The sequence below is a fragment of the Aspergillus uvarum genome (genome assembly GCF_003184745.1).
Source record: "Aspergillus uvarum CBS 121591 unplaced genomic scaffold BO82scaffold_26, whole genome shotgun sequence".
Classification (NCBI taxonomy): Eukaryota; Fungi; Ascomycota; class Eurotiomycetes; order Eurotiales; family Aspergillaceae; genus Aspergillus; species Aspergillus uvarum.
The window spans coordinates 35,871-49,412 of NW_020291323.1; the positions used below are offsets into that span (position 1 = coordinate 35,871).

Sequence of the window (13,542 nt, forward strand, 5' to 3'; positions counted from 1 at the left end):
TCGTCCGACTAAATTGCAACCCCTCTCCTCCATGACCCGAATCCTCTCCTCCAACCACCGGTCTGCCTTGGTACACACTAATTCCCAGATATCGCTCGAACCTTGACATCGTCCGTGCAAGTATTCAATGGCTATGACTGTGGCAAGGAGGCATCCGTCGTCACAATTTGGGAACGCTTGACTCGGCTGATAGCCGGCCTGCTGCCACCAGCGCATAAACTGCCCACGCATCAGAGATTCATCCAGCTCCAACACCTCGAAAAGCTCCGGTGACCATCTCCAGCTTCCGTCGAAGACCTGCAAGTCAAACACGCGATACATCCGTCGGCGAGATGCGCCGGGGACAATCGCAGCTTGGGGAACTGCCACTGGGAGACTGCCACCGCCTCGTAGGGTGGGAAGCTCGCCACCTCTGGGACCTGCTGTCCCGCCCCCTCGCCCGCCCCCTCGTACACCACCTCTGGCACCGCCTCTCCAACGACTCGACATAGCATAACACTTCCGTGGGGAACTAGGTAAGACATGTCCCATCAATGAGTCTGGACCCGTGTCCTGTCGGTGTGGGAGAGTCACCACGACAGTTGAAGCAGACAACGAGCATTCACCTGACAGAAGAGCGCTTTCATCGACTGCCAAGAAAGACGTGTAATGGCCAGAGAGCTGGTACTGTAGTCCTAGACGTTGACATTCTTGTCTAGCTAGCCTTGACTTGGTTACAGGATGGTAGGGCTGGCCATGCTGGTCCTTGACATCGGCTATCCATCCGCCAGACTCTTCTAACTCGATGATCATCTTTCGGGCTGCAAGTTGATGAATGGTCTTGCCACAACCCACGTCTTCCACGGGAATGTCCAGTGTCAGTGGGCCGTATTTGGAGGTAGCACGAATAGTCAGCGAGCGTGGAGTTCGAGAGGTTGCGAGGAGAAGGTAAACCGTGGTTCGAATGGACGGATAGAGGGTGGGAAGGTGGTGTGGAGCTTGGATGATACCCGGAGGCTGCACAATCGGAGGCTCGCTCAAGGAGATATCAGTGTCATATTCCCTTAGGTCGGGGTCAAAGAGCAGGATAGGTCTCCGAGGGGACAATTTCGGGGAAGTGGTGAAATCTGGCTCTTGCACTGACTTCTGCTCTTCATAATCAACCACCTCAAACCCATCATTCGGCTCCTCGTCATTGACACTTAGAGAATAATCATAGATGTGCGGACTCAGAGCCCCCTTGAGCATACGCACAACGGTGCAGTCCAGCTCCTCATGAAGCATGATCGACTGGGCAATCCCATTTCCGGCACGTGCGATACCATCCACAAGGGCATGAGAAGCAGAGGGACCGATGCCTAAAGCGAAGAAGCGAGCTGTGTGGTTGGAAGCAGTGGCGCGGATGAAGTCGAATAACTCTTGCTGTTGGTAAATCTGTCCATCGGTGAGAATCAAAACCTCCAGCTCCCGTCCCTTGAGACGACGCTTCACAATTGCCTTGACAGCAGCCGTCATCTCCGTGCATCCCATGTCTGCATCCAGGCAGTCCACCAGAGCCAATGCTTTCTGTAGACCGGGGCCGTCGTAGCCTCGGCTACGAGCCCAGAGAAATTGGTGCTGCGTCCCGAATGAGCAGATGTTGAGATAGGTGCCAACGGGCACTGACTTTAGAAAGACCCGCAGAGCAGACTTTAAGGTGGAAATCTTGTCCCACATGCTGCCACTGCGGTCAATCAGAAAAACCACTTCCGGGTCGGACGCAGGGATGTGAAAACGGGGCACGAGGGTAGCCATTATGGCGCGCTGGTTGTGGAATGTGGGATGGCATTCGATCAAAGCGCGAGGAACATCTGTCTTGTCGGCTTTAATCACCAGGACAAAGTCTCGCTCCAATATAGGGCTTTCACCGGCAATATGCAACGTTGTAAAGGCACAGCTCTTTGCGAACTCGGTACATTCCGCGGGAGTGGATGAAGTCCGGCCCAGTCGGACGCGGATGGGATGGCTGGGTGAATGCACCGTCCGAATTGCGGTATCATTCTCCATGAAGACGTCTACAACTATGTCGACGCATTGTTTGTCCACAGGGTCAATCAGAGCGGACACGACCTGATCCATCCTATATCCATAGCGAGTGGCAATGTCATTTGGCAAGGTGTATCGAATGCCCTCGGTTTGCCCGTCGGTCTTCAGCTCCCCCACAAATGTGATGCTCACTGTAATGGTCTCCCGAGGAGGCACATTGCCCAGCCGCAGCAGAAAAATGTCCGAGTTTTGACTGGACTGATCAAGCACCCCAACTGAGGCGCCGCGCGAGACGGCGATTTGATAGTCTTGGCTAGCCTGTTCTTTGGTCTTGACCTCGCTGCGCAGGACCCGATCGCCTACTTCACATCGAAATCCGACGACACTAACCCCGTCATAGAGTGGAAACCGATACGAGACCTCGTGAAGCTGCCTAGGTCCCGGGTTCTTGAATATCTGGGTCAGAGTTGTGCGCGAGCTGGTGACTCGTAGGACCGCATGGGCTTTGAGGGCAACCTGTGGTATATACTGCCAGGCGTAAGTCTCGCGCTGAAAATAGTAACAACCGCAGATCATATTCATTGTGCTATGATATATCGAAGCGCTGTCGCTGTCGACGAAGCTGGTGCTGGGTTTGCTGATTTGGTATGATGAGCGTGGTTCGTGTGGGTGACTCCAGCCCATGTATAAATATTCCCTGACGACGCGGGAATACTGACTCATTCAGAGGCCACATACGCCTCCTTGGTTGAGGATTGATGGTGAGTGAAATAGGGCTGGCATGCCATGGTTGATTATCTGCTACCCAAGGTAGTTGGCACCGGATCATGCCCCCGAACACAGCCATTGTGTCATGTCCAGCGAACGGAGTGACTCATGCACCTAATCTTCTCGCTTCAGATGATCAGAAAACTAGAATCCGCCGCTCTGGACCGGGCGAATTGGATCCAGGTTACATTGGGGCTCAACTCTGTTTCCCAGTAAGCCTTCAGAAAGGCCAGCACGCGATCCCGGTCCAGCCGACCACTGATCCGCATCACGAACAGCATTGCACGTTCTACCGTCGTCTGTTTGGCGGGGCATCCTCTGCACTCCGTGCCCGCGATGAAAAGTGGCCAGACCAGATCTTGAGCAAACGACGTGCTGTCCGTCAGGCAAGAGACGTGGTCCAGCACTGCGTCCCGCGATATGACAATGAACGGTTCTTCGGCGGAACTATCCCCTAGGGCCCGATAACTATATATCAAGCACGCATGGTAGTACATAGAGGAAAGATGGTCGAAATCGCGCTGTGCTTCAGCCGACGTGAATTGGATACGCTGACTGAGCAGCAAAGTCCTGGACCTCGCCGCGTCAATCTCTTCCCTCATATCCTCCAGTGTGGGCATGATAGCGTTGGGATTCGCAGCGTGCTTCTCCCGCTCCGCACGAGTGACCGTCTGCATGACTTGAACAAAGTCGCTGAATACGGTTAACGTATCGTGGGTTTGAATCGTTTTCGTGATGTCCTCCGAAGGGTCGAAAGTCGTCAGACTCATGAACACTGAGGAATAGTAATACTCGTAGAGCAGAAAGACATCCGCTTGGTCATCCACATGGCGACGAGCGATGGCCTGTGACATCCATTGGATGACTGCGCGTGCCCCTTGGATATGTACTCGCCAGCGCGCATCCTCGGCCGTAAGCAGCTCCACGTTGTACAGAAGCAGAATTGCGGCGAGAATACATCGTACCTGGAGAGTATGCCCTGGTAACGCCAAGGCGTTCCGTGGCAGCATGTTCAGCTGCTGTCCGAGAAGCGACAAGGTCTTGCTTTTATAGCCAAATGAAGCAGCCTGCAGTCGGCGCAGCCGGTACCCGGTTTCGTATCGAAGGATCAGGTCTTCCGAAGCCATGGCGAGAACCGAGTAGAAGACCACAGGAGACGAATGCGTCAATTGCATGACGATGTTTCGCCAGGGGTTGTCGGGCCCATCGACCCATGCGAGCCTTGTCGCGACATGCTGGTCAAAATGGGCTAGCAAGTGGGACACGAGGGTCTCAGCCGGACTCTCAAGTTGAAAATCGATCTCCGACCCCGGGGGCTCGGCAATCCGCAACCGAGAGTGTCGCTCTTCCTCATTCTTATTCTTCTCGTTCTTCTTGGGCACGGGGATTGCCTGGCCGCTAAGTTTGCCACGACTGGCCACCCCTTGCACCCATTTAAACACCGGCCCATAGCCTGGACAGTCCAGATTACGGGAGATGCATTTCCGGCACTGGGGTACTGTTCTATCACATTGGATCCGTCGCGATCTGCACTTTGAACAGTCTGGTGGTCTCCCCCTCGCGGTTAGTGTGGCTGGAGGTGAAGATGCTGGCCAGATCCGGGTGACTGACCTTTGTCAGAAGAAGTGCCTGGGGGTAAATGGCTGAAGACGCCTAGCATCAGGCGGGATGATATGTCAATAGCTACGTCGACCGCCGGTTGGTTGTGACGGCCAGGCTGATGTCGAGGGTGAATGCTCGACTTTTTGCTGGGTCATGTGATGCCCCACGTGATCGGGCGGGGTTCTGGCCTTTGAGGAATAAAAGTACAGTACAGTATAGGGAGGGGTTATGACACGTTTTCAATAGTGGAGGTTCAAGATAACTAAGAATAGTAAATGAGCATTGCTCGGGTTGAGAGCCTCTCGAGACGGACCCTCCCTCTCATCCCGCCACCTCCATTGGGGTGATATTCGAGATCTCCTGCTCCTGCATCCCATTCAACAAATAGCCCTGTTCCTCCCACCCCTGCAGCGTAATCCCATACAGTCGACCTTGTTCATCTGGTGAAGATACCCCATAAGATTTACCACGGCGGACCCGTGAGGTGCCACACTCCACCAGCGTGATTTCGTCATCCTCCAGAGCAGCGGTCATGTCATACGTGCGATACTCAGTATTGGCCCAGCCCGTTCCTTCGTACACACAACTGTCTTCCCAGTCCTCGGTCAGGAAGTGTAAGAAGGCCCCATGCGTGACCACCACCACCTCTGTTTCCGGCCTCTCGTAGAGCCACCGTCTGACGGCACGAGCCCGCTCTTGGATGGCTTCTCTGGTGGGCTTGTATCGTCCGTCCTAGATATGATAATGATAGGGGTCCAAAGTCAGCCCCAGTGGGTCTTTCCGGCGGCCATCGGGTGTCCGGGTTGTACTCACCTTGCTCGTCCACCCTTCCTCGACATGGCTCCAATCGATGTGAGTCCCCAACTCCTCTGTTTTCGCTTTCAGTGCCGGCAGCTCACTCCCAATGTCACAGGGGAAGCTACTGATCTCCTGGAGATCGGGCAATGCTACTAGACTCGCGTCGGGGAGACGATCGAACAGCGGCTGGAAGCTCTCCACGGCGGTGGCTAGGGCACGGAGCATGGGGGAGGCTACGACAAGTTCGACGCGGTGATGTGAGAGGAAATTCGCTCGGAGCTTAGAGCACTGCTCTCTGCCCTGATCGGTCAGAGGCGGGTCTACGAGAGACCAATAGGCCATCCCGAGATTATGCACGCCCTAGAGTTGCTTGTCGGTCACGTTAGAAATGGGAAGCAGATGGCCATGAATCGCACCTCTGCGTGGCGGACCAGGTGCAGTCTGGGAGCCATGGCCAAGTGGGAAGCCCAGAATCGAATGTGAAGAGAGACCCAAAGGCAGGCCGATCTGGGGGAGATGAAGAGGGTTGGGAATGGAGAGAGGAGGGGCAGGGCGAGGCAGGGCAGGGCAATGCTTTTTGTTTTGGATTTGGAGAGAGAGAGAGGGCTGCACTTGCAGCCTGGAGAAGCGGGCGCAGTTCAGGCATCCACGGTGGAGTTGCAAAAAGCCGCCAAAGCTTAAATTTCCAGCTTGGCTGCCCTTTCGAGCTTAGCCTGGCGGCCCTTTTGGGCTTAGCCCGGCTGCCACCTGGAACTATACGGTGATGGCATCAATATCTTACATATGGAACCATTGTGGCTTCAACTTCTTCTTAAGCAACCCCTCCCTCTGTGAATGTCTGTGAATCTCTGTGAATTCTGGAGTCTCTTCGATCACCAAACCCCTAGATGTTGACCAACTATGGCCGAACCACGTCTCCGCTTAGATCTAGACACTCCCACCTCCCACCTTATCCTCGTCCACCCGGATAGCGGATCATACTCTCAGCCTCTATCGGGCTCGCTTTGGATCTCAACCGAGTCTCTCACGAGGGACACCCTGAACCCTTCCGAAATCACCGTCAGTCTTCTACGAATCGTGGCGATTGCAGCCAACAGGCTAGCGCGCAGAAAGACAGGAGGTCACCAGCGATATTCTCTCCCATTCAAACGTCGGACGAACTCACCCAGAACAGCTCGGACGACGACTCGGACATATTGCGAGACCGTGCTCGAGTGTAACCTCTGGTCCTCGCCGAATGCCTTCGCCACGTCTCGAAGCGCAATCACAGACACGAGTCTCAAGTTGCCCTTTTGTGTACCAGTGCCGGATAACCTTCCTGCCACGACGACCACCGACCTGGGGACCATCAGCTACGCGATCCGAGCCACGGTAACTCTGGCCTCGGGGGAATCACAAATCTCATGCAGACCGCTAGGGATTTCCTACCGCCTCATACCCAGCTCATATCTCCCAGCCAAACACATTCGGAGGTTTCCCCAATCGCCTCTCATCTTCGACGTCAGCATCACACAACGACAGCCCCATCACAGCACGACCAGAGCTCAATTCTCTGTGGCACTGCTGGTCCGGAATCTATATACTCTCGGGGACCGAGAGGGGGAAGCGAAGTATGTGACAGTCAACGCAGTCAAGTGGGAAGTGGAGGAAGAAGCGGTTCTGACAGAGATCACCAGCGGGGACCGGCATACAAGCCTCAGTCCTGGTCAGAGGTCGACGCGGGCCTTGAGTCGCGGAGAGGACAGGATCCCGTGGTCAACCAGCAACTACCGACGGTCCAACCTACCGAGTCGGACGGATGATCCGGCTCATATCCAATTCGAGATTACGATACCACAAAGTGCCAATGCTGCGGATGACCCAGACCTAGAGTCACTGGCCCGAAGTCGTGGGCGGCTTCATCCGAGTGCGGTGGCCAAGACCCCAGCCATCACCGTCGACCACCACCTCAAGGTTGAAGTCATCACGGGGGAGGATACTGTGAATAACCGAACGAATCGTTTGTTGGACCGAAGGACTTCGGTCAAGTCCTACGGGGCGATCTTGCCGCTACGCATCCAACAGCTAGCTAGCAGCAGTGACAATCTGTACGCCGACGTCTTCGGCGAGGAGCTCCCAGCATTTGAAGTGGCTCAATCGCTATCGCCGCCAGGCTATGAGGCAGGGCTAGCGGCGGCCACGTAACGCTCCGGTGGCTAGACAAGGACGAACTCTTAACAGGCATTGACCGATCTTATAACCATATACTCTAATACACTTCACTGGACCCACTCCTCCGCTGCCAACTGTACCGTACTGTACACGTGTGGATAATGCCTGCTGACATAAGCTATGCCACTAGTGAACTAGTTGTGCCCTGGTCTTAGAGTTCTCCGGACTATGAGGTGATGGATGGGTGCGTGATGCAACAATCCACCCAAATAGGCATTTAGTCCGGGCGAATGACTCCACCAAGCTTGCTGCCTGCAGAATCACCAATGTGACCGTCGGAGATGCTTGCAGAAAACGGTCTACCGTCCCTGGGGGGCAATTTATGCGGCAGGACCGGCACGGAGGAGGAAGCACGGCGAGGCCAACGCTTTCCCCACGTGCTTGGCTGATCAGGTACCCTAATCAATGTCATTCCATGTCGTCCCAACTCCAGCCCCAAACAGAGGCTCGGACCGAGGCACGTTCGACCTTAATCTTGATTTTGCATCAAAGAAGAATCATGCAAGCTTGGATCTGCAAGGTCCAGCGTGCACTTGGTGGCACTGGATCGGGCCAGTCTCGACGGCCGGATTACGCCTGCCAGCGACTATAAATTCGAGGCATATCAGAACAAGCCACAGGATCCAAAGCATCAGACTCAAGCGACACCACCGATGATGCACCAGTCCACTTTACTCAAGGGGCTCCCCTGGTTGGCGGTTGCAGCCCTGGCCGTGGATTATCCCACTCTGCCTAATGACCTGACCACCCCGTACCAGCAGCGTCTGGCGATCATGGGGCCTACATGTGAGCACCTCCTTTCCCAACGACAACCAACTGCCGATTCCTAATCGAATCCTCGGTCTAGCGGTCTCAATTGGGTGGAACACCTATGAGAAGCTGAACTCAAGCTGTGTCGAATACGGCACCTCCAGCAATGACTTGAGCCAGCAGGTCTGCTCGACCAAGTCGACAACCTATGCCACCTCGCGCACGTATTCCAACGCCGTGACTTTGACAGGCCTCACGCCGGCTACCACGTACTACTACCAGATTGTGTCGGGCAATTCGACGGTGGAGCAATTTCTCAGTCCCCGGACCCCGGGGACAAGACCCCCTTCAGTTTCGACGTGGTGATCGACCTGGGGGTGTACGGGGCTGACGGCTACACCATCTCCAGCGACTCCTCCACGAGCAAGCGCGAGACGCCGTACGTTGAGCCCGACCTCAACCACACCACCATCGGACGAATGGCCGCCACCTTCGACGACTACGAGCTCGTCATTCACCCGGGTGACTTCGCCTACGCAGACGACTGGTATCTGAAGCTGAAGAACCTGCTGGACGGCAAGGACGCCTATCAAGCCATCCTGGAGCAGTTCTACGACCAGCTCGCTCCCATCGCCGCCGGCAAGCCCTACATGGTCAGTCCGGGCAACCACGAAGCCGACTGCGACGAGCTGTCGCTGCTCATCGATCTCTGCCCGGAGGGGCAACGCAACTTCACCGACTTCATGCACCGGTTTGACGAGACGATGCCGTCGGCCTTCGCCTCGTCCTCCACCAACACGACTGCGCAAAGCCTGGCCGCGACCGCGCGCACGCTTTCCAACCCCCCGTTCTGGTACTCCTTCGAGTACGGCATGGTGCACTTCACCATGATCGACACCGAGACTGACTTCACCGACGCCCCAGACGGCCCGGACGGCTCCGCCGGGCTGGACGGCGGGCCTTTCGGCCAGTCCCAGCAGCAGCTGGAGTTCCTGGAAGCGGACCTGGCCAGTGTCGACCGCAGCGTGACCCCGTGGGTGATCGTGGCGGGGCACCGACCGTGGTATTCGACGGGCAGCTCGAGCAACATCTGCGACGCGTGCCAGGAGGCCTTCGAGGATCTCCTGTACAAGTACGGGGTGGACCTGGGGGTGTTCGGCCACGTGCACAACTCGCAGCGCTTCCAGCCCGTCTACAACGGCACCGCCGATGCCAACGGGCTGAATGACCCGGCGGCGCCCATGTACATTGTCGCCGGGGGAGCGGGCAATATCGAGGGCTTGAGCTCGGTCGGATCCGAGCCCGCGTACACGGCGTTTGTCTACGCCGATGACTACAGTTACAGTACCGTGCGGGTGCTGAACGAGACGCATCTGCAGGTGGACTTCATTCGATCCGAGACGGGTGCGGTTCTGGACTCCAGTGTGCTGTACAAGAGTCATAGGGAGCAGTTCGTGGTGCAGTAGAGGGGATTAGGTAGAATAACAGTGGTATTTGGCATTGAGAGATTATGGAATCAAAACACGCTGCTGTACAGACTGTGAAGCTGGAAGTAATGCGACACCCGACACACACGCTAGACCATCCATCCTTTTCATTCCACTCTTATCCTAGATGTAGCGAATCTGCCGAAACGATCGCACCATCATATACACGCCATGCAGGGTGGCGAAGATCCCCGCCCCTGCAACGCCCCAGGCCGCGGCCTGCACCCGCAGCGAACTGAGCGGAATGTGGCCGGGTTCGAAGCTATCCCGGCGATAGGTATCCGAGCGTACGATGTGCTTTCGACGCTGGGAGGGATCTATTGCCTGCACTCAGTGATGAGGTTCTTGGTTGTCTCTGGTTGTATCTCGTTCAACCCTACCCGCTGACTGGATGCGTTGGCCGAGGTTGGACACAGCTGGCCTCGAGCGACTGATAAATGCCTGGTACATGGCTGAGTTTGGTTTCGAAGTGCGTTCTGGGTGTGGTCAAGGAGGACTTGGGACGTCTAGCATCAGCAAGAGTCAAAGTGGGTGGAGAGGGGTCAGGGTCGATTTTATCTGGTGGCAGGGCAGTGGCGACAATGACGCGGTGAAACTGGAGGAAACTCTTTCAGACCCATGGATTACAACCGAGCCCGCTCGTGATGCGACAGTAATCTCCCCACGCTATCAATAAACTCCTGCTGATGGGTAATATACCCCAAATGGCCCCCAGGCATGTCCACCACGGGCAGGTTCAGTCGGTCGGACAAGACGCAGATCGGCTGTGCGGTCAAATCCGGGGATTCTTCCACCCCGCGCATGAGCAGCAGCTTGCCCCGATGGTCCAGGAGACCCTCCGGCTCGAAAGTGGTGAACTGCCGCCATTCAACCATCTCGACCCCAAAGTACCAGTCCTGGTTGCTGGGGGGGATCGACATCAGCTGTTTGAACACCGGCGAGCCCACGAACAGCTCTCGATCGCGTTTACTGCTCGTGATGGCAGTCAGGATCGCGTTGGCCGCCGGCACTCCACGCTGGCGGAACGCAGCAATGATTCGGTCGATATCCTCACTGAATCCTTGTAGCATCTTCGGCGTGAACAGGTTCCCCAGGACGGGCTCGTGAACGATGACCTTCCGAACCAGCTGCGGATGGGTTCTGAGTAGATTCATGGCAATGTTGGCTGCCCACGAGGATCCGAAAACAATCGATGGCGCGCTGGGTGAGAGGTGTTGAATCAGGGCAGCAGCATCCGCGACGTTAGCCCTTAACAATCTGGATGCGTCGAGGTTGGTCGCATCTCTGATCGGACTCCGCCAAAATCCTCGTCGGTCGTAAGTCACTACTTGAAAGTGGGATGACAGGAGGGACGCGAAAGATGCGAAGAAGGCTGCGGTGCCGTTGCCCCCGGCTATGATCAGGAAAAGGGGGCCCTGGCCACGTACTTCATGGTACAACTGGGCATCGAAGACGTCCAAGTGGGAGCATTGTACCTCAGAGGACACTCGAGGCTGCATTGTGAGAGCGATGGGAAAGTCAATGGACTCCAGCGGTGCAGGCAGCTCATCGCGCTTTATAGTCCTCGACAGTCCTCGACATAGCTGGCTGTTTGTGACTGTCGATCCGTCCTCCTTGCAGAAGCCCTAAAAGCTGCCCGCCTCCGACCTCCCAACCTGTCAAACAAACAGACCGACTCGGTCAACCCCCCACCAAAAGCCTATCACAGACCAGAGTGAGTTGGAAAGAGATAGGCGATCGGTTGCGACTGGCTGCCAGTGCAGCTGCACGGCAGAGGCGCGCGAGATCGCAGCTGAGAAGAATGGGATCCCCGCATGGTCTGGGCCGAAGCAGGCTCGGCAATTATTGCCTTTGAGACCTTGGACTGCATCGTGGCAGCTTGGCCACGAACCATTCGCTTCGCTTGCTTCTTCGTCGCTCGGAGGGCTGCAGGTGCCGACGCTATAAATTAATAGGTAGTGTAGTGGCAGGTGGCGTCCATGGCAAACATTCGGGGCGCGGTTTCCCCGGCCGAATTGACTCTCATCGTATAAACTACCTGGTACCTAGTACCTAGCAGGTTCCGATACCATCATGAGTCAATGGTTGACAAATTCACGCCCCTTCCAATCGGAGGAACAGAGCGTTTTGCCAGAACGAGGTGGATGTCCAATAGCGAAACCTCCCGGGGTTACTTGAGGTGGAAACCTGTGAGATTTCAGCCGCACCAGAAGCATTAATCCAGGCATTCGGTCCGGGAAATAGACAGCAACAGTCATATGCTTATTTCCTCAGCATGACATCTCGGAGTAATATGAACACGAGCTCACGGACTGTGCTGGCGCGGTCATCTAGAATATTCGGAAGACGCATGAAGTCCAACCCCATGCCCAGGTCAGCACAGCTGACAGGTGCTATAGATGCTATAGATGCTATAGATGCTATCAATACTTAATCTTGTCGTCGGCCAGAGATTGCGATATCGAGTGCTTGATATTTTTCACTTCGCTCATCCACTTGTCAGCATGTCTACCGCCATTCTGGAAGAGAAGATCATCGTTGTTGACGACGTGTCCACAGCTACTACCATCGATCTGGTGCCCAAGGCTCGCAAGGATCTGTCTATCCATTTCGAGTCCTTCTATGGGGTGAAGCCTCGCCACGTCTCGCCTGCGTTCAAGATTAGTCTGTCAGATCTCAGCTATCAACCCAAGGAACTTGCCCAACATTCCCCTCCCAGGAGGGGCCACCCTCCTGGAGCAACAGACAGCATCGACCTACTTCTCTGCTGCCGATCTCCCATATCAGATTCCTCCCTTCGTTGCATCCGCGCTTCTCGACTTACACTACACCAGCCTCGTCCAGGCCCGCGTCATCGACCTCCTCAGCCCGTCCGGGGTCGTGATGTCCAGTATTGGCGGACGGGTGCCGGTCGCCACGATGCTCGCTCTCGCGGACGCCGCCGGCTTCGCCGGACGGATCCTCTCCATGAGTTGGAAAGTGCAGAGCGAACCTGACTCGGTGATCGGGGGGTATGCAACTCAGCAGCAGAAGGCCTTGGGTCCGGTAGGTTCCGAGTCTCCTCTTCCTCTTCAGGGTCTGTCTGCGGAGTCCTACAAAGTTGGTGAGACGCATGCTGACACGCAGACGTGGCTTTCCGGGGCAGTTCTACGTCTATCGCACCACCACTCTCCGACGCGTTTTTCACGGTCGGACTCCGGCGGGTGCTGCTCTCCGGGCGCTGCAGATTGAGCGGGATCTACTCCCGGAGCGCATTGATGCCATCACGGCCCTGGAACTGCACCAGGAACTGCACCAGGAAGGGGTGGAGTTAGGTCATCCGGTGGTGGTCATGGCGAGCGTTCTCATGTGAGCATTCGTCGGCCAAGACCTGCAATAGGCTTGACGAGCCTCGTAGTCAATTAGTCTTGTTTTTATTCTTTGGGCGCAAGAGACGAATCAATATTTGCAATGTTGTTTGTGCCGCCTCGTGTTGGGGGTGACGGTTGGGGCGGAGCTGCGTAAGATATAAAAGATATAACTGGGGAAGAGTACAGGCGGCTCGCGGGTACACACCACCAGAGACAATGCTGAACAACAAGGCAGGATTTACCTGCCAAGATAGTCGCTGCAAGGGATTGGAGAGGGAGATACTTCTTTCCAATGGGAAAAAAAGGACCGAGAGGGGGGAAATAGACTGGAGTCTGAAGAGCAAAAAGGTTGACCTACGCAGGGCTCGAACCTGCAATCTCTTGATTCGTAGTCAAGCGCCTTACCATTGGGCCAGCAGGCCAGCTGATGGAAGTTGGCATATTTTTGATTATTATACCCCAAGAGCAACGCTTATGACCTGCAATAAGTTGAACTCGAGTACACTACAAGAACCGCCAGACTACCTGGAACTAATGGATACACCGTATAATAGACTGGCATAGAAGACCAC

General features: G+C 55.7%; 8 protein-coding genes and 1 non-coding gene across 9 annotated transcripts; 3 read left to right on the forward strand and 6 right to left on the reverse strand.

Annotated features, from left to right (window-relative positions):
* Positions 1-160: 160 nt before the first annotated feature.
* On the reverse strand, positions 161-2,586 carry BO82DRAFT_401994 (VIT and vWA domain-containing protein; the record flags this gene model as incomplete). The annotated part of the gene is made up of 3 exons (XM_025639292.1): positions 161-219; positions 275-511; positions 606-2,586. The coding sequence occupies 3 exons, from the start codon at positions 2,584-2,586 to the stop codon at positions 161-163; spliced, it is 2,277 nt and encodes a 758-aa protein (XP_025491967.1).
* Positions 2,587-2,813: 227 nt separating this feature from the next.
* On the reverse strand, positions 2,814-4,563 carry BO82DRAFT_74111 (Zn(II)2Cys6 transcription factor). The gene is made up of 2 exons (XM_025641508.1): positions 4,384-4,563; positions 2,814-4,315 (listed from the first exon to the last, which is right to left on the reverse strand). Exons 1-2 carry the CDS (start codon positions 4,430-4,432, stop codon positions 2,901-2,903), a joined length of 1,464 nt encoding a protein of 487 aa, XP_025491968.1. The 5' UTR covers positions 4,433-4,563; the 3' UTR covers positions 2,814-2,900.
* Positions 4,564-4,579: 16 nt separating this feature from the next.
* Positions 4,580-5,624, reverse strand: BO82DRAFT_335151 (histidine phosphatase family protein; the record flags this gene model as incomplete). The annotated part of the gene is made up of 3 exons (XM_025633289.1): positions 4,580-5,106; positions 5,188-5,532; positions 5,589-5,624. The coding sequence occupies 3 exons, from the start codon at positions 5,622-5,624 to the stop codon at positions 4,696-4,698; spliced, it is 792 nt and encodes a 263-aa protein (XP_025491969.1). The 3' UTR covers positions 4,580-4,695.
* A 448-nt stretch (positions 5,625-6,072) lies between these two features.
* On the forward strand, positions 6,073-7,767 carry BO82DRAFT_335154 (uncharacterized protein; the record flags this gene model as incomplete). Its single annotated transcript, XM_025633290.1, has 1 exon — positions 6,073-7,767. The coding sequence occupies one exon, from the start codon at positions 6,073-6,075 to the stop codon at positions 7,354-7,356; it is 1,284 nt and encodes a 427-aa protein (XP_025491970.1). The 3' UTR covers positions 7,357-7,767.
* Positions 7,768-8,019: 252 nt separating this feature from the next.
* Positions 8,020-9,599, forward strand: BO82DRAFT_383384 (purple acid phosphatase family protein; the record flags this gene model as incomplete). Its single annotated transcript, XM_025638007.1, has 3 exons — positions 8,020-8,169; positions 8,231-8,436; positions 8,475-9,599. Exons 1-3 carry the CDS (start codon positions 8,037-8,039, stop codon positions 9,597-9,599), a joined length of 1,464 nt encoding a protein of 487 aa, XP_025491971.1. The 5' UTR covers positions 8,020-8,036.
* A 13-nt stretch (positions 9,600-9,612) lies between these two features.
* BO82DRAFT_432183 (uncharacterized protein) lies at positions 9,613-10,070 on the reverse strand (the record flags this gene model as incomplete). The annotated part of the gene is made up of 2 exons (XM_025640766.1): positions 9,613-9,937; positions 10,001-10,070. 2 exons carry the CDS (start codon positions 10,068-10,070, stop codon positions 9,744-9,746), a joined length of 264 nt encoding a protein of 87 aa, XP_025491972.1. The 3' UTR covers positions 9,613-9,743.
* A 78-nt stretch (positions 10,071-10,148) lies between these two features.
* BO82DRAFT_74151 (alpha/beta fold hydrolase) lies at positions 10,149-11,164 on the reverse strand. The gene has a single exon (XM_025641509.1). The coding sequence runs from the start codon at positions 11,117-11,119 to the stop codon at positions 10,244-10,246; it is 876 nt and encodes a 291-aa protein (XP_025491973.1). The 5' UTR covers positions 11,120-11,164; the 3' UTR covers positions 10,149-10,243.
* A 957-nt stretch (positions 11,165-12,121) lies between these two features.
* BO82DRAFT_432185 (uncharacterized protein) lies at positions 12,122-12,973 on the forward strand (the record flags this gene model as incomplete). Its single annotated transcript, XM_025640767.1, has 3 exons — positions 12,122-12,284; positions 12,340-12,665; positions 12,766-12,973. The coding sequence occupies 3 exons, from the start codon at positions 12,125-12,127 to the stop codon at positions 12,970-12,972; spliced, it is 693 nt and encodes a 230-aa protein (XP_025491974.1).
* A 347-nt stretch (positions 12,974-13,320) lies between these two features.
* BO82DRAFT_t174 lies at positions 13,321-13,392 on the reverse strand. The gene has a single exon. It is a non-coding gene; the product is annotated as a tRNA-Arg (tRNA).
* Positions 13,393-13,542: the final 150 nt, after the last annotated feature.